The sequence below is a fragment of the Plasmodium brasilianum genome, chromosome 7, assembly GCF_023973825.1.
Source record: "Plasmodium brasilianum strain Bolivian I chromosome 7, whole genome shotgun sequence".
Taxonomy (NCBI): domain Eukaryota; phylum Apicomplexa; class Aconoidasida; order Haemosporida; family Plasmodiidae; genus Plasmodium; species Plasmodium brasilianum.
The window spans coordinates 1353678-1373100 of record NC_090120.1 but is presented as its reverse complement, the minus strand read 5'-3'; the positions used below and the strand labels follow the sequence as shown (position 1 = coordinate 1373100).

General features: G+C 28.5%; 2 protein-coding genes across 2 annotated transcripts; both read left to right on the top strand.

Moving 5' to 3' along the window:
- Window positions 1–1925: 1925 nt before the first annotated feature.
- Window positions 1926–14718, top strand: MKS88_002012 (uncharacterized protein; the record flags this gene model as incomplete). The annotated part of the gene is made up of 4 exons (XM_067214986.1): window positions 1926–2027; window positions 2302–2385; window positions 2636–5868; window positions 5967–14718. 4 exons carry the CDS (start codon window positions 1926–1928, stop codon window positions 14716–14718), a joined length of 12171 nt encoding a protein of 4056 aa, XP_067074309.1.
- Window positions 14719–16584: 1866 nt separating this feature from the next.
- On the top strand, window positions 16585–19386 carry MKS88_002011 (pre-mRNA-splicing factor 18; the record flags this gene model as incomplete). The annotated part of the gene is made up of 10 exons (XM_067214985.1): window positions 16585–16633; window positions 16808–16932; window positions 17108–17234; window positions 17396–17483; window positions 17583–17669; window positions 17861–18154; window positions 18444–18524; window positions 18808–18907; window positions 19074–19129; window positions 19311–19386. The coding sequence occupies 10 exons, from the start codon at window positions 16585–16587 to the stop codon at window positions 19384–19386; spliced, it is 1083 nt and encodes a 360-aa protein (XP_067074308.1).
- Window positions 19387–19423: the final 37 nt, after the last annotated feature.

The following is a 19423-nucleotide window of genomic DNA, read 5'->3' as shown; positions in this document are numbered from 1 at the left end:
AACAGTTTTAATGCTTAAAAATTGAAAAGATAAGAGAAAAAACATGAAAAAAAAAAAAAAAAAAAAAAAAAATACATACATACGTACATACATGAATACATACGCAAATAAATAAAAAAAAAAAAAAATATATACATATACATATATATATATATATATATATATTTATTTACACACATAAAAACATGTACTAGCAATGCTTCAGCGCCCAGGCGTACATACCAATGATCTTGGGGGAACAATTTATAGACTGTAGCAAATTATTGTAGAATATTTCAAAAGAGAAATTAAACTAGAAAAAGGAAAATACAATTATTAATGTTTGAACAAATTTACTTTTTTTAAAAAAAACAAAAAAAAAAAAAAAAAAAAAAAACCTTAATCTCGCAAATATTTAAGTATTTTACTTTAAACAATTCTTATTTATTTTTCATAAAATTATTTTTCGTTTACCTGTTTTTCCCTCATGTGTAAACATGCATTTATTTTTTTTAATGTCATTTTCTTGTTTCTACAAAACTGCTATACCATTTTAAAATAGATTTTCATATTTCGTTTGAAATGTATGCCCTATTATATGTAACTACTTGCAAGTTTATTTTTTCATTATTTTATTTTTTTTTTTTTCTTCCCTTGAAGCTACTCTTTATGATAATAAATAATCCATTTATTCAACTAATTTGTTATTTTATTTTTTTTTTTTTTTTTTTTTTTTTTTTGGCTCCTCTTTGTATTTAATTGTTTATTTATATATTTGTTTATTTTATTGTTTATTTGACTGTTTATTTGTTTATTTATATTTTTTTTTTTCTTATATCTGTATTATACATGTGCTTCTTAGAAGTATAGCTCTTAACATACAGAAGAGCATAAGGAAAAAATATACACGTAGTTAAGCCCAGTAGTATTCTCAAAGTGCACACTGCATAAGCATACGATATGAAAAATATGCATATATACATACTTACATACATTGATATATATATATATATATATATATATATATGCTTATATATGCTTCATTTATATCTATGTTTAATGCTACACATATTCGGAGGTGCTATACATTATAAAATGTAGTCACACCAACATAAAAGCCATTTTTCAGCTTTTCATTTTAAGTATTCATCGTCAAACGCCATGATGAGTATGATTTTACGCAAAAACATATCATCTAAGAGCGGTATTCCTCGTTCTAATATCGAATGTGGCATCTATATATGACTCCCTGTTAGTTTAGAAAATATTTCATTATCTCTCGTAATAGGAATGGATTTTAAAGTTCATTCATACTTTTTTAATTCTATCATTTGTTCATGTTGTTTATTTTTTTCATTTTGCGCTTTTTATTAATATTGTGTATGTTTTATATTTTGTTATTCTGCTATTCTGTCATTTTGCCATTTTGCCATTTTGCTATTTTTCCATATTGCTATTTTTCCATATTGCAATTTTGCCATTTTGCTATTTTGCTACGTTTTTATGTTTACGTGATGAAAATTGAACATATGATGCAAACAAATATAACAACTTTTTTAACAGCTTATATAATAGCATATGAAACAGCCCATGTATATATGTTTCTATGTAATTAATTTATATGCTTTTTTTTTTTTTTTTTTTTTTTAGTTCTACTATTGTTCATATGCCTTCACATGATTAATAATAAGAGAATGATTCAACAGCTTTTATCGTACTTGTGAATTCTTTTTTATTTATAAGTTTGTTGTATAAGTGTACATACGTGTTTACATATATGTACACGTACACACGTAGGTGCACACACACGTACTTACAGACGTACCTTTACACGTACAAACATAGGTGCACACACACGTACTTGCAGACGTACCTTTACACGTACACACATACATGCACGTGCTTCTTCATGTACGTGTGCACCCTGTTATACTTTTTTTTAAAAAATGATAAGCATTCAAACTGCCCATAGCAGTAACCAAGTAAATTTCTTAGTAAAAGGAAAATTTATAAAAAATAATGAGAACTATTTTCTTCTAGCAGCGAAGGTACGTAGCTTTTTATTTTAGACATGTATCTGTGCATTTATACTTATGCGGCTATGTCTACCCGCAGCCACTGTTTATGCATTTTTTCCAGTAAATACTATTGCATGTGTTGATAAAGATATACGTATTTAATACTGCTTCTTGATTATACTTACGCTTGTATCCTTTTACTCCTTCTACTAATTTTACGCATTTTACTATTTCTGCTCATTTTACTTCTACTACTCATTGTACTCATTTTTACTTTTCTTTTTTTTTTTTTTTTGATCTACAGAACTGCTATTTGGAATTGATGAGCTGCGATTATAAAGAAACATTATATGTACAAAATACATTTTTGAAAATAATCTTTTTGCAAGTAAGTTATGAATTATGAACGAATGCATTTTTTTTTTTTTTTTTCCAAGTAAAAAATGTACCTTCTTTTAGTCCAACCCTGCTAACAGTCTCACTTTTTTTATGCGACGATTTGGGCATATGCATGTGTATGTATGTATGTGTGCGTATTTGTGTGGGTACTTATCTGTCTGGGAATCTATTTACATATCATACCTTGCATTTCTGCGTTACATGATATATCACGCTCCACACCCTCTTCTTCTTAATAGACACTTGAGGGAAAATATCAAGACCGCTTTATCATTGGTGATGAGAAATTAAATTTTCGAATTTTAGTATTCGATGGTAGTTTTATTGAATATAATTTTATCGGAAATTTGTTCTGCCCAAAGTTAAGAGTGTATATGAAATATTATAAATATGGAAAGGACGAAAATGAAAACAATAATGTAGATGAAACTGAGGATAAAGATGAGGATAAAAATATAGATAAAGATTTAGATAAAGATACAGATAAAGATTTAGATAAAGATATAGATAAAGGTGTAGATAAAGGTGTAAATGAAAAAAAGAACAAAATAGAAGAGCAGTACTCGAAATACATTAACGTGTGTAACGTAGACAAATTATTTTTAATATCCATTGAGAACATTCTATTTTTTAGAAAAATTGAAAACAACTTGATCAATAAAAATTTAGAAGATTACTGTTTAAATTATGAGTTCGGTAAAAAGTGTATTTCGAATGGAGCAAATTTAAAAATTTTACATGACCCCATGAAATTTAAATATAGTATGATATACAAAAATGCAAAGGGGAAAAAACAAACAAAACATATGCGTTCCTCTTTTAAGGAGGATTACATTTATTATATATACAAAGTTAAATGGAAGAAAAATTTATATCACCCTATTGATCATAAGGACAGGTTAAATAAAAATAATTTTTTAATAAATAAAAATAAATATTTTATCAAACTGAAGAGAGAAATTGTAGAAACGAAAAGGTGGAAAGAACCTTTGTCCCATTTGAAGTTTGCACAAAATATAACAAGTATAAACTATTTGTCCTTTAAGGAGGAGGAGTACTATGCATGCTCTAAAAAAAAAAATCAAGTTAGTAAGCAACCATTTAGGGGGAGCAATCGCCAAAGTCAATGGTCCAGCAGTAGTAAATGTTCTGCAAGCACAAATGTAATCCCTAGACATATAAAAAATTTTCCATCCTCAGGAAATAAGCAAAACTGCAATTATTATTACAACGAGTTTGATAATTGCATAAATTTAAAAATTTGTTTTTTTGTGTACTTCTTAAAAAATAAATGTAACTACAATAATTTTATTCATAATATTTTATTCCTTTCTAAAAAGGAAGAGAAGGAAATAGATAACTTGAAGGACAACCTACTGCGAGCGACTATTTTGAAGGAAAATGACTTACATATTTTAAAAAAATGCAGAAAAATTTTTTTCGTGAATGTACAAAGTATGAACAAAGGAAGACATCAAGTCAACCACAAATTATACGTGAATATGTTCAAGAGTCAGCATAAAAATTTGTACAAAAAAAAGGAAAAAGAAGCACATTACTTTGATACATGTGTAGTGTGCAGTTATTACTTTAATAAGTTATCGTTTTTTAAAAATGATTTTATCTATAAAAACGTTTTTGAAAAAAATTTTATATTTGATAAAAATTTTACCATATGTGGTGAAGAGGAAGTAAACATAAATTTATCTCTCTTATTTCAAATTATGATTAGGATGAAACTGTTGTTGTTCTACATTACTCTATTTTTCTACTCAAGCACCAGTTCCATAAACAATCCATTCGTCATTATTTTAAAAAAAGAAAAAACAAAACCTCAAGTGTTGTACGAATTGTCAATTCATTTGTACCTCCTGAACGTATTTGCTGCCCATATTCTGAATTTCCTCCTTGGAGATAGATGCCATGGTGGTCTATCCCCTGTCAGTATATGCTGTGTCGATTTATTCCATGATGGCCAGTCGCTAGACCACGCACGGGGAGATAACTTGAAAGAAACACTGCTGAACACTGGTGCGAGTATGTATAAAGAGGCGCGCACCTTGGTGTGCGGTGGAGATCCACTTAATAATGTAAATAAAAGCGAACTCAGCAATACAAAGCACCATGAGCAGGGGAGAACAAACGATAAACAATTGCATGTGATATACGATAAGTTGTTTCATCTGAATAAGAAGCTGTTTGTCGGAAGGGACTGTCCATCAGAGGGCCAAGCAAATGATCAGATATATATAAACAAATTGGAAGGGGAAAGAAGATGCACATTTTTAAAGCATGATAAGAATGAAGCAAATGAATTGCCATGCAGTTGTACATTAACTAAAGAAGGGACTAAATGTAATATGTCGTCATCATATTATCACATACGGTTGAAAGGTATAATAAAGAAAATAAAAAACTTGCAATTTATATCATTAAAATTATTAGGAAAGATGAAATTTGATTATTTGAAAATTCGTGAAAAAGTAATTTTGCGCCTAAAAGAAAGGCAAAGAGTAGGAAAAGGAAACAGAGGCACCAATCGGGGTAATAATGGAGTATTTTTAATAACATCCAACAATAACGATAGAGCAAATGTGACTTTTTTTAAAAGGGGTAAGATGACCAACAGGGGGAGAAGGTGCAAAGAGAAGAGAAGAAAGAAAAGGAAAAAAAGAGAGTATTTGAAAGGGCAGATGAAAGGGCAGATGAAAGGACAGATGAAAGGGGAGTTGAAGAGCGAAAAGTTTACTCTAAAGGGTTTTTTAAAACCCGTAGCGAGATTAACCCTTCCCTGTGAAGTGCACCGAGTGGAAACTGTTTTAAATAATTTATTTCTTCTGTTTACAAAAAGAGTTATATACCTATTTAGCTTTTCCAAAATATACGGCATTAACTTATCCTTAGTGAATTACCATCTTTACCACTTGGACGATGCACATTATGTAAGAAATATAAAATTCGTTACAGTTGTAAAGAAGGATGATGGTACCTACAAAGAAATTGAGAAAACAATTTTATTTTCTGATTATTTTAGTTATACAGTTAATTTAAATTATTTTAATAATTTTACAACGCACAAATGGGATAATTTTTACGTTAAACAAAAGGAGAGAAATATTTATTTTCGCTTTAATAAGAATTATATAAATTCGTATGAACATTTTAAACTGTTACGTGGTATCTCATACATTGATAGTTTTTATACATACGCTTTTAAGTATCATTGTGAATATAAAATATTTGAAAAAGTGTATAAACGTAATACTATAAAGTCGGATTGCCCTAATTTTGGCAGTAAAGGCTTTATCTCTCATCATTTGAAAAATAGTACCACTTGTACTACTAGTTCTTATACTACTTTAGATAATTCCACTAGTGTTAGTAGTGACATTTCGGGTGTATGGGATTCTCATCAGTGTAGGAATAAAGAAAAAATGCACTATCATTTGTCAAGTGTAGAAAATCCCCCTCTGTCTATCCAAATTAGTAAAAAGATTTTCAACGAAATATATAATAAAAAAAAAAAAAAAAAAATGGTATATTCATGAACGGCTCCACAAAACTGAACAGTGCTAAGAAAAAAAAAGAACACAAAAATGTCACATCGGTAGTGCCTGCTCACACTGACAATGTCATTTACACTGACATGTATAAAGACACCCATAATGACATCCACAGTGACACCCACAATGATAACCATGATGACACCCACAGTGACACCCACAGTGACATGTATAAAGACAACCCCAGTGATAGTGACAATCATAAGCGCACGAACAGAGTCAGCTACCCTCACAGCAGAGAAAAAAAGGAGGAGACCCCTTTTAACTATTTAAATAATGAAAATATATGGTCAGAAAAAGACAGTATTAAAAAGGAAGAAGCAAATGACAATTTCTTCATAATACAAGGGAAGTACATAGATACTTTATTAAGTATAATTGTCATTCCATTGGATGGTATGAAAAATAATGGGCGTGTGTCGATAAGCACATTTTTTAGTAAACGGTTTTTGGTTGTTGACATAAATAAAAGAAAAATGTACTTAATTATACTACTGTATGATTTGTTCAACAACAGAATGGTGATATACAGAAATGAGTTTGAAGCATGGGATGTGAATAGTTGTGAAGGTAAATGTTTTGGAAAATTGATCGAGCATTCTACCATTATAAGATGCATAAGTCATGATAACATAGCAGAAGGTGGAAATATAAATATGTTGTCATCGCTTATGGGGAAAACTCTTCTAAGGGAAAGAAGCAGAAATTGTATGTGGAGTGATGATGCGCATAATAATGATGTGCATAATAATGATGCACATAATAATGATGCGCATAATAATGATGCACATAATAATGATGCGCATAATAATGATGCACATAATAATGATGCACATAATAATGATGCACATAATAGTAGCCAGTATGAAGTCGAGAAGAATATGCACTTCGTTTTAGTATTGAACAAGAAGTACAAAGATAAACTTTTCCTAATAAGAACGGACGTTATTATGCAAAATAAGAAGAGTGCCTACTACGTTACAAGTTCTAGAAAATTGCACTTCGTTTATAGGAAGCTGAAGACAGTTAAGGATTATAAATATAAAACTAAGATAATAAATAATGCGCCGTTAAGTAGCCCGTTACGTAACTCGTTAAGTAATTCGCCAAGTAATTCTGTATATAATTTTTTAGGTACTCCATTAGATACTACATTGCACATTTTTCCTAACGGCTATGAAAGTAACACCTTTTATGAACTGCAGAAATTTCAAAACTGTTACAATGGTAAGAACGCCTTAGATCAGGTGAGGGAAGACGACGAGAATATATTCGACATAAAAAAAGTAAAGAATAGACTATCAGACAAACTAATTATTCTTGATAAAAACAATTGCATGCACAAGATTACAGCAGGCTATAACTTAGTGTTAGGTAAAAGAAGAAACATCCATTTTAACTTAACTTACAGTAAATTCTTTTTTATTACATATAGTAAGCAGTTCAACATCCTCTGCATATCCAACTATATTAAGACTATCTATATTTTTATCTTATGTGATGATATATTTACCAGTTTTGAAAATTCGTCTTCTATTCTAAATTCGTTGAAGAAGGGAAAGGCGAAAGAGGTATTCACTAGGCAGAGGGAGGATAATAAAAAATATAACAAACAAAACTGCACTGGAATAAGAAGTGAACATGTCGGAAGGGGAGAAAACACGGATGACAAAGGTATAACGAAAAAAATAAATACCCCATTCAAAAATGCAGAGGAAAAAATGTCGAAGCAGACGTTTAACGTAGATGATAAGAAAAAGAAGTGGGAAAATGTATATAAAGGTACACGAAATAATAAAATGATGTTTTATATAGCAGATGACAAAGGAGTGAACGCATTAAATTTTATTAACTCGAACGTTTTGTTAGTAAAAAGTATTAGTAAAAATGAAAACATATTATATGTATTATTTTTGAGTAAAATTCATATATTTGTAAACAAGTATGATGTGAAAGGAACTGCTTCAAACCCAATACAACTTGTTGATTACTTCGAGCTGAAACTTACCAATACTGTTATGTATTACCATTTTGAAAAAAATATTCTCTGCATATCATACACAAATCATCTGGTTGAATTGTTTTATATAGATATAGTTAAAAACGCATTTGTAATAGTAGATTCATTTTATGTATATCAAACCATTTACTCTTTATACTTTTGTACGAACATTTTTAAGAAAAAGTCGTTAAATACAGACTTTAAAGAGAACAACTATATATTGCTTTGCATTGGCATGAAGAGATACTCTAAGCTTCTTGTATATTACGTTCACTTGGATGGCTTTCATTATGTGTGTCCGTCGTCCGTCAAGCGGAGGGGGGATCGTGTGCGTCAAGTTACGAATTATGGCTACGAGAATGATAACCTAGGTAGAAGTGAAAGAAGGGATGGCAGCGTTAACGTCAGTTGCTTAGCCGGGGTGAGTGTTAGCACCTGCGACTCACGCCCTAACCACGAGAATCGCACTGTTAAATGGTTTAAACTTTTCAAAAAGAGCGATAATTCTTTTTCCTTAAAGCATAACAAAGAAAAATTAATAGCGAATGTGTACACATACGAAATAGACACTTTAAATAACAATACTATTGTAACGGGCTTTTTTAAGTTAAATAATTTTCTCTTGGTAGGAAACAACAACGGAGTAGTAAAGGTGTATGATATATTTAGCGAACAGTATACCCCTCCAAATGATTTATACTTGAATCATTTTATTTTGTATAAAACTCAGACAAAAATAATAAAAGAATACGACGAATTTCTATTAGGAAATAATTGTGTTTATTTTATAAGCTCATTAAAAATACATGAGGAAAAAGTTAAGGAACAAAATTTTATATTTAAAAAAAATTGTTATGCCGTAGCTTATTGTGAAAATAATTTATATATCTTTATCTCCTACAAAGTTAAGAAGCAACCAGTTGATAATACTCATAGTATGGATAAACCATATAATTATTTAAATGAAATGAAAAAGAGGATGAATACCTACCTAATGAATCTTATCAATTTAGATGAATATACTGTTAATACCTTTTTAAGTGAAAAAAAAATAGGAGAAGAAAAAATTAAGGGCAAAAATATTTTTCTTCTACCCTTGACAATTTTTAAGGCGGAAAATGACTTAGAAAAAAGGCGCATAAGTTATAAGGCGGGTAGCTCTGTAAGTAGCTCTGTAAGTAGCTCTGTAAGTAGCGGTGTAAGTAGCGGTGTAAGTAGCGGTGTAAGTAGCGGTGTAAGTAGCGGCTATAAAGGTGTAATTGTGAATGACAGAGATGTAAATGTGGGTAGCAAAGCTGTAAATGACGGTAATAAGGGCCACAAGATAGGGATCAAAAAGGAAAAAGGACCATGCACAAGCTCCAACACGCCAAGCGCACCATGTCCAAATAATTTGTATCTATCTAGTGGAAGTAATTACTCAAAGGTCGAGCGCGCTTGTTCCAAAGGGAAAGGAATAAAAGATAATGTACATAGTGAGAACAGATACCATAAAGCTAATGTTGAAAAAAAAAAGGTTCATTGTAATAAAGAAAAATTAAATTATAATGCTCATTCGTTGTATAATGGGTTAAATATACATTCCTTCAACAATAAAATGATAAAGATAAAAGATAGCATTAACGCGAATAACATAGTGCTAATCAAAAATAATAACAAAAGAAATTTTATTTTCTTAATTATCATATCTATTAATGATAAGATGTACTTTGCATTAATTCAAAAGAGCATTCTATCTTGTCAAGAAATAAATACTTTCAGTAATATCAATGTAGAGAAGTTTACACAGATTACCCTTCCACATCCATTTAATTTTTACCTAAAAAATTCCCTAATATACAGTCCCCTCACTGGTGAAAATATGCAAGATGGTCTAAGCAGTCATGAAAAAAGGAAAGAAAAAAAAGAGGCAGAAAAAGAGACAGAAAAAGAGGCAGAAAAAGAGGCAGAAAAAGAAGAAGAAAAAGAAGAAAAAATAGAGGAAGAATTAGAGGAAGAAATAGAGGAAGAATTAGAGGAAGAAATAGAGGTAGAAAAAGAAAAAATAGAGGAAGAATTAGAGGAAGAAAAAGCACAAACAATCAAAAGAGAGTACGTGTTTAGGAATATGACTAGAGAAGAAGATACGGAAGAAAGAAGAGGAATCGGTACGTACTGCAATAACAAAAATGTGTATTTTAAATTTGGAAGGAGAATTATAAACATGAACGAGAACAACCATTTAACGAATATGCTAGAGATGCATTTTGATAGGAGCTACATGTTAAATGAACTTTTTCAGATAAATAAGTATGCAGATAAGAAAGAAATAATTACAGCCATAGAAGAAAATATTAAAGAAAGTGAGAAAAAAATGAGTATATATCATGTGGTTAAAAAATTTAGTACTAATATAAATGAAATAGATGAAGATATATATGATAAGAATAAGTCTACATATATTTATAACCAGTTGTTCTTAAAAGATGAAAACATTTTTGCAAAAAATAAGAATATTTTTTATCTTATTCGTAATAAATACAAAAACATTAGTAACCCTTTGTATGCATTTATTTTTTATAGTATTATTAATAAGAAACTACACCTAAGTGCTTTCTTTGAAAACCCCTTAATTAGCAACAACGTTAGCATTCAAAATTGTTTGCAGAGCGAAGATTATATCTATAAAATGAATGAAAGAGTAGATGCACAGGCAAATAATAGAATCGATAAACAATTGTACAAAGGAGAGAACCACTTTTGTAATATATTTAAGACCTTATTAGGCAAACATGCAAACAATGCAACTATTCATCGTCTCTTTTTCAATAGCGAAGATGCACAACTTAAGCAAGGAAATGGCACTAAACCAGTAGAAAACATTGACATAAAAACTAGGATGGAAATATGCAATAATAACAAAAATAAGACGAAAAAGAATAAAAAAGGAGCTGTAGATAATAATTGCTGTACAAAGAAGCAGCGAAAGTTAAGAGAATATAATGATGGGGACGAGCATGCCAGCGGATACGCGGATGTTACGACTGTTGATGCTGCTAGTACCGATGACGCAGCCAAACATGGTTATGTATTGGCGGCAAATAGTGCTGAGGAAGACAGGTGTGTTTGTGATAATGAAAATAGAGATATGCGTGCAAAAAAATTAGAGGGGAAGAAAGAGAAGGATTGCTCTTCTTTGTCCAAGGTAGACACAATAAATGAAGAAAAATCGCAAGCAAATAGTAGCACACTTGGTAGTTCTTTTAATAATATAGACGTGGGGGAGAAACAAAAAAAGGTTATTAAAGAGATGGACATGATATATGTAAATGATAGAGATGGAAGGGTATATCAGAATGGTTGGACTACCAGTGGGTCGGATGGGTTTATCACCAACGGGTTGGGACACACGTCTGATTATTACCTGAGTTTTTTAATTATACATTTGAGGGGCAGCAAGTACCACTTTAGTAGCATAACTGAATATAACAGAATAGCAAATCATAAAAGAGCAATATTAGCAGAACCATTAAAAAAAAAAATCTACCTTGAAAGGTATGATAAAGAAGCCAATGTTAAGTCCTTTTATTCAAATCTAGGAAATGCTAAGAAAATATGCAAAGAGCATATAAAGATTAGGAAAAGAAGAATTGATAAAAACAATTCTTACTATAGAATGAGGCAGCAAAAATATAAAAACTACAATAATGTATTAGGTTTAAGATGTACATTATACAGTTTGAAAAAGACTAAAAATAATGTGTACAAACCTACTTGTAAATGGTTAGATGCAGCATTATCTGATGTGGCTATACATAAAGAAGTGCAAAATGACAAAGAGAAAACGAACAAAAAGAAATATAAGAATACGAAATCAACATACGACTGCCTATTTATATATATTAATAATATAAATTACCGTATGAAGGAGATTACGATTTGCAGGTTAAAAGAGAAAATTAACAAAAAGTTAAATTTTAAAAAAAATGAAATATTTTTCATAGTGCAGCTATCTTACAATTATGTATTTTTAATAAATTTTAAGAAAAATATTTCTTTCTGGGTTAACTTGAAGCATATACATAGAACTTTATTCATCTTGAGAGTAGTAGTAAAAAAAAATGAAGCAAACACACTTGATAATAAAGCGAACGAACAGAAGGATACTCTAGTATTTAAGAAGGTAAAACTAGAAGACATTTTAAATTTATTTTTTGAAAATAATGACTCATTACCTCTTATCTACTTAAACACAGATATGAAAAATATTAAAACTTTTATGGATAAATATATTATCTATACGAAGAATAATCATATTGTCCTTCTCAAAATTAGTCTCTCAAGGAGTAATAGAAAAATAGTGAACCATAGGAATAGTATAGTGGAAAGGATTATACAGGACTGCGCCTTTGACGAAAAGGGGGCCTGCTACTACGTGTCTGCTAATAGGAGCGGCAGTTCAAGTGGAAACCAGGCAGTTGATCAAACAGACTGTTTGACAGGCAATTCAACAGCCGATCCGACAGCCGATTGTGCCTCTAACCCAACTGCTATCCGAACATTAAAATTTTCAGATTTATTCAAAGCAATAGTAAGGAAACAACCTATCGTCAAAAAAGGAGACGAGGGGAAAGATATAAATGAGAAAGAATATTTGGAAAATTTAATGAAGGGAAAAGTAGGTGTACATAGAAGGAATAGTAGCAGTGGTCGTAATAGTGCACAACGGAGTAGCAATAATGAAGGGAATAATGATAGTACAAACTCTTCTAATCCTAGTTTAAATTCCTCTTCAAGCCAAATGTATACTGTAAGTAGTTCCACGAACAAGAATGTGAATAAAAAAAAAAAAGAGAAATTAGATATGGGTTCATTAAAATTGTCCAACTATATATTTGAGAATTCTTTTAGTCGTAATGAAAAGGATTTTTTTTATAGTCTCAAATATGTAGTAACGGAATATTGTAAGTATAAGGAAATTATCGAAGATATAAACGATTTAAACGTTTTTCAGAACAAATTAGTAATTACGACAAATAATTATATACATTTGTATGAATACAATGAGAGTAATAATTGTTTTTTTTTATTATGTACAAACGTTTTTTATAACATTAATAGTATAAGTATAAATGAAAAATATAGAAAATCTTTAATCATTTGTAGTGTCTTTGATAGTGTAAATGTAATATCCAAGAAGTTTCTTTCAGTGTACCATATATTATGGAAGCATGTAGTAGGAAATATTGGCATTTTAAAATTTAGGAATGATATACATTTTGTATTTCAAAATGAACTATTTAGTAACATATTAGGGTTTAATTTGAATATAAATAAAAATGAAAATATCATTGAGAGTTTAAGAAAATATCAAAAATTCTTTGTAAATTTGTATATTGTTGATAAAAAGTACAATATATTTAATATATACAGTATGGTATTAAAAGATAATAAGGAAAATTATTTTTATGATGATAATAGACATATTGAAATTTGTCATGATCTCATGTTATTTTTTCAAATACTCATTAATGGAAAAAAAAATAATGAAGAATATAATTTATTAAATAAAACTTTTTTAGTTAAAAATAAATACAGAAAAAATGGTAAAAAATTAAAACAATTTCAAAGGAATTATTTTTATAAAAAATATTTTATGAAAAAAAAATATAAAATATTTTTAACCATTTTCTTGCATAGAGTATATATATATATGAATAAACGAATTTTATTTTTAAAAAACGCTTTTAACAAACCATATACAGATGAATTTTTATTTGAGTTAAAATTAAAGGTCTATAACAGAATTTTAAAATTATGTTCATATAAATTTTTCGATCGAAAAAATGCATATGATTTACTAAATGATATGTACCAGCAAAAGGTAAATAAAAATATTCCCTATTTTTGTCTTATTAACCGAATACAAGATTACATTGATATCATAAAGAGTGAACTTTATAATATGAAGTTAACGCGTAGTGCCAAGGGTACAAAGGACCTGCTTGGCTATAGTGGGGGATTCGTCTCTGCTACTGCCTCTACCAAGACTACTCACTCAACCATCAATAATAATGACAATACCATCATCAAGGCAAGCAGTGTCAATAGTGCCGCTATTGGCAATTATGCTGCTACTGACAAGTGTGTGAATAGTAACTACAGCAGCAGCAGCAGCACAAAATTAACGTACAATTTGGCAGACGTTGAACATTTAAACGAATTAATTAACTGTACATACAGCCTTAAAAATTGGGGGGGACAGAGCTTTTTTGAAAAAAGCATTTCAAAAAAAGTTGAAGAAATGAATTCCTATCGTATTAATCCTATCAAAGACTACAATGATATAATAAAAAATAATATAAGAGATAATTCATATTTTAATATTGATTTTTATCACTTCTTTGATAGTACATATAATAAGGAAAGTTCGTATTGTAAAAGCAAAAATATGGGGGAATATATTAATTTGATAAAAAATAATATTCTAGATAACTCTCTTTATTTTGTATATTTTTATTTTTTAATTTATATGTCCAATCACCCAAAAATGTTTTATCATATAAAAAAATATTTGCATTTCCATGCATATTCAAGAAAATTATTAAAAAATAAAACATATTATTTTAACATGGACTTGTTAAATATTATTTTTAATTTCGATAATCAAGCACTGAATGAGTTAAAAAATGTTCTGACCTTATTTCCAACTAGCCCTTCCATTGAAGAAGTCTTTACATCAGTCAGCTTGCTGTCTATGCCCTTTTGTAATTCGTAAAGTACCTCAACCAATGGAACGTCTAGCGTGCCTTTTTGCCAACATGTGCGTGCACACATGAATACACGCATCAGCCCATACATACATATATACACACATACATATATACACACATACATATATACACACATACATACATACATACATGCATACATACCGTTATGCACTCTTTTTTGAAACAGCGTATATGCCGACCTATGAAAATATAAAGCAAAATCACTTAAGCATATCGCTTATAAGTTACTATTTTGCGCACAATCTGTTTTATTCATTTGCTCATTTATTCCTGTAACCGTTCATGTCATTCATGCCATTCATCCCACTCATGCATTTTATTTTTTTTTACTTTTTATATTTTTATTTGTATAACAAAATTTAGGTATACTTTTTTTTTTGTTGTTCATTTTGATTTTATGTTAATATGTCTTCAATGTTTGACGAAAAACACACAAAGATAAGCGCATCCAATATGGACATGCCTACACAACTATATGTACGCAATATACACATGTAAATGTACATATATATATATATATATATATCCATATTGGTATATATACACAATTAAATTTTATCATAATGCATTTTAACGGAAACTTTGGAAATCGCAACAAAAAATATTTTTAATTATATATTATGAAAAAAAAAAAAAAAAAAAAAAGGTAACTATCCCCTTCAAACCTTATATTAGCTTTATTTTGCTAATTGCTAATGTATGCCATATTATCTGTAAAACATTTTGTAACCACTTTTTGCAGAAACAAAATACACTTTTACAAAATTAAAAAAAATGAATTTTTGAAACACATTCTTTTATATATGATCAATGTAAGTTTTACCCCCCAATTTTATTACTATGATAAATATATATGGGAGAACTGGGGTTGTCACATTCAAGTTAATTCATTTATATTTATTACTTCAAAATTTTAAACATTCCATCTATTAGTTAAAGTTTAAACTTGTATTAATGTAAATAAAATAAGGCAAAAGAAATGCAAAGAAAATGATGAAAATTTGGTTAAAAAATGATTTATAAAAGGATAATTTCAAGTTTTATCTTTTCTTTTCTTTTTGTTTGCATCATACGTGGTACAACTGTTAAAAGAAGTTTACAATGAAAAAAAAATTTACATATTAAAAATATAACACTTCATTACTGTTACTTCTTTAATCAAAGGGATACATTTCTCTTTCCTTAGTTTACTACAGCATAAATAATTAAAAAACAAAAAAAGAAAAATAAAATAATTAAATACATATTTTTAACAAGGAGTAGGTATCCATGTAAAGATATACAGCATTCAATGTGAAGACTCATAGGAAATTATATATTTTCACTTAAAAAATGGGCATTTCTTCAATGGAGAAAATCAGCAAAAAAAAAAAAAATATATACATATATACATATATATATGTGTTATATACAAAACGATTCATAAACAATTCTCTTAACCATTTTAGTGAGTCTCCTTTTTTGTGGTATTTAAAAAAAAAAAAAAAAAAAAAAAGGTTTATCCATAATAAATAATTAATTTTATATATCGTATTTTATTACACTTAAAAAAAAAAATAAATGAATATTCCCCTAATTTTATATTACAGATATTTTGAAAATTTTATTGTCTATAACCTCTAAATTTTCGTAGAAATGAACTTTTGTTTTAGTGATTATTAAATACATATAATGGAAACATTATATATTTCCCGAAGCTAAAGAAAAATTTGTTGACTTTTATTTTCTAAAGGAGAAAACGAAAATTTCTGTTTTGTAAGTATTTTTTAATGAAATTTTGGAATTTTTTTTTTATGTTTTTTTAAATAATTATGAGTTAAATAATACAACAAAAAATACGTAAAACCATTATGGACGCACTGGATAGTTTTATAAAAAAGAAAAAGGAAGAAATCAAAGGTTAGCAAGAAGAAAGTTATTACTTGTATACAAACAGAAATATGTACAAGTACATACATACATACATATGTATGTATGTATGTATATATATATATTTATTTATATGTTTATTTGAATTAATAACAAATGAATGTAACCATTTTTTGCCCATTTTCCTCCATTTGTGTAAGATAGAAATTAAAGGAAATAAGAGATGGTTCAAACAAGCAGATTTGGAAGATCAAAAAAATAAAGAAATTAACAAATTTTACGAAAAAGAATATAAAAAAAAAAAAGTTGAGGAATATGAAAGATTAAAGGTTAAATAAAATATATGTACTATCATAAAATTTGGACATATTTGTATTTTTTGCAAATTATCTCACTGCATATAAACGTACATATATATATATATAATATGCATTTTTTTTATTTTATTGCATCACTTCGTGTCTTATCCTCATTTTTTATAACATGCTTATCATTTCTTTTAAGAAATTGAATGATGAACTAGACCTAAAACATAAAAAAAGTAGCGCAGATATAGATAATGAAGAAGCAAATATAGGTTATAAAAATAAATTAGGACACTTTGAGCAGTTTATCATAAATAAGCTGTTCCGTATAATACTGCTGCTGTTACACATATTTTCACTTACATAAACACATCGTGCGTATTTGCAACGTTATTTGTGGCCTATGTACAACCGTATTACACCACATTACACCACATATGTTTATATGTATTATTAATAATATTGTTATCATAATTTTTATTTTCAGAAATAACATTAAGTAACAAACAAATCATTATTCTACTACGGCAATTAAAAGAGCCTATAAGATTGTTTGGTGAAACTGATCTACAAAGGTACATATTAAAATATACATATATACATGTATGTGTATATTAATTTTTTAATTTATGTTAACTGATCATAAAAATACATATATTGTTTCTCCAATTTAGGTATAATAGGTTGAAAGAGCTAAAAATAAACAAAAATGAGTTGAAGAGTAAGGAGCAAAACGTGTTTGGTGATGTCCTAAGAGGGAGGTTATATATGCGTACATATATTTATAAATATATATTTATATATTAATACAAAAGTAAATGTATGTAAATGTATAAGTACGTGTTAATGTGCTCATAAATGTGGGTAAATAGCTGTACGTAATAGCAAATATTATGAACAGATCATAACATTTTGCACATTTTTTTTTTTTTTTTTTTTTCCGCGCGCGAAGATTAAAAGAAAATTCTCTAGATTTAATTGAGGACAATTTGGAAGATGAAATTGAGAACACTAATTCGAAGGAAGCAGTAAAATTAGAAAGATCCTCCAATGAAAAGCAAAATAATGAAAACGGAAAAGAATTAGATAAAGAAAAAATTATATATGACTGGATAAAAAGTACTATGAAAGAATGGAACGAAGAAATTGAGAATAACGAGGACAGTAAAAAGAAAATAAAACAAGCTACATACTTGCAAACACATAAAGACCTAAGGCCGCTTGAAAAAAAATTAAAACAAAAAAGGTAATATATTATAAAAAAAAAATGTAATATACAAAGTATACCAGTGCACATATCGAGCATTATTAATATATATATGTATGTGTAATTGTGTGTGTTTATTTGAGTCTTTGTGTATATGCATATATGTGTGTGTTTATTTGAGTCTTTGTGTATATGCGTATATGTGTGTGTTTATTTGAGTCTTTGTGTATATGCGTATATGTGTGTGTTTATTTGAGTCTTTGTGTATATGCGTATATGTGTGTGTATTTGTCAATATCGATTTTTATTTTTACTTCTTTAAATTTAGCCTGGAACTTGACATACTCGAAAAAATATACAACATAGTTTCTTGTTGCCAAAAGAGGAACTTTAAGGCCGCTCATGATGCGTAAAGAGAAAAAAAAGAATGAAAAACAAATGAGCTGAATAATTTTAGTTATACCTTTCATATATTACATTATGTTATATTCCACTGCACTTGAGTAATCGTACCTTATGATGTATAGCTTATTATTTTTACGTTATTCTACCTTATGTTGTGTACTTTTTGCTTATTGTTCGCTTATTATTCGTTTATTGTTCGTTTATTGTTCTTTTATTGTTCGCTTACTTTTCGTATATTTTTATTTGATTGTTCGTTTATTTCTGTTTATTTATTTTTTTTTTTTTAGTTATATGCTGCTAGCCATAGGGAATGCTGCTTGGCCTATGGGGGTTACAATGGTCGGGATTCATGAGAGAGCAGGACGGTCGAAAATCTTTGCCTCCGAAGTAAAAAGGAAAACTCATTCAAACTTGTGAAATTAAATAATTTAATATATATATGCGTGTATATATGAGTTTCCATAAAAAACTACTTACGAGGCTCATTTCACGTACATTTTATTAAGTATTTTTAACATTTTTACTTGTATCTTTCTGTTACATATTTATACAGGTCGCACATATTCTAAACGATGAAACAACGAGAAAATACATTCAAATGATTAAGAGGTAAACAAAATGAACATGCATATTTGTGTGATTATGCTTAAGTATATGTAATGTATATGTATATATATATGTATATATATGTATAACGTACACATATATAGTTGAACACTTTACCAATGTATTTATCCACTTCCATTTTTAAACACCTAATGTCCTTTTTATTTCATTCTTTTATTTTAAGGCTGCTGTCTTTTTGCCAAAGAAAATATTGCACAAACCCGTCAGAGGCCGTTAACCTGTCGACAATTCATATTTAAATTATTTCTTTGTATAATTATGTAGAACTATATTTCA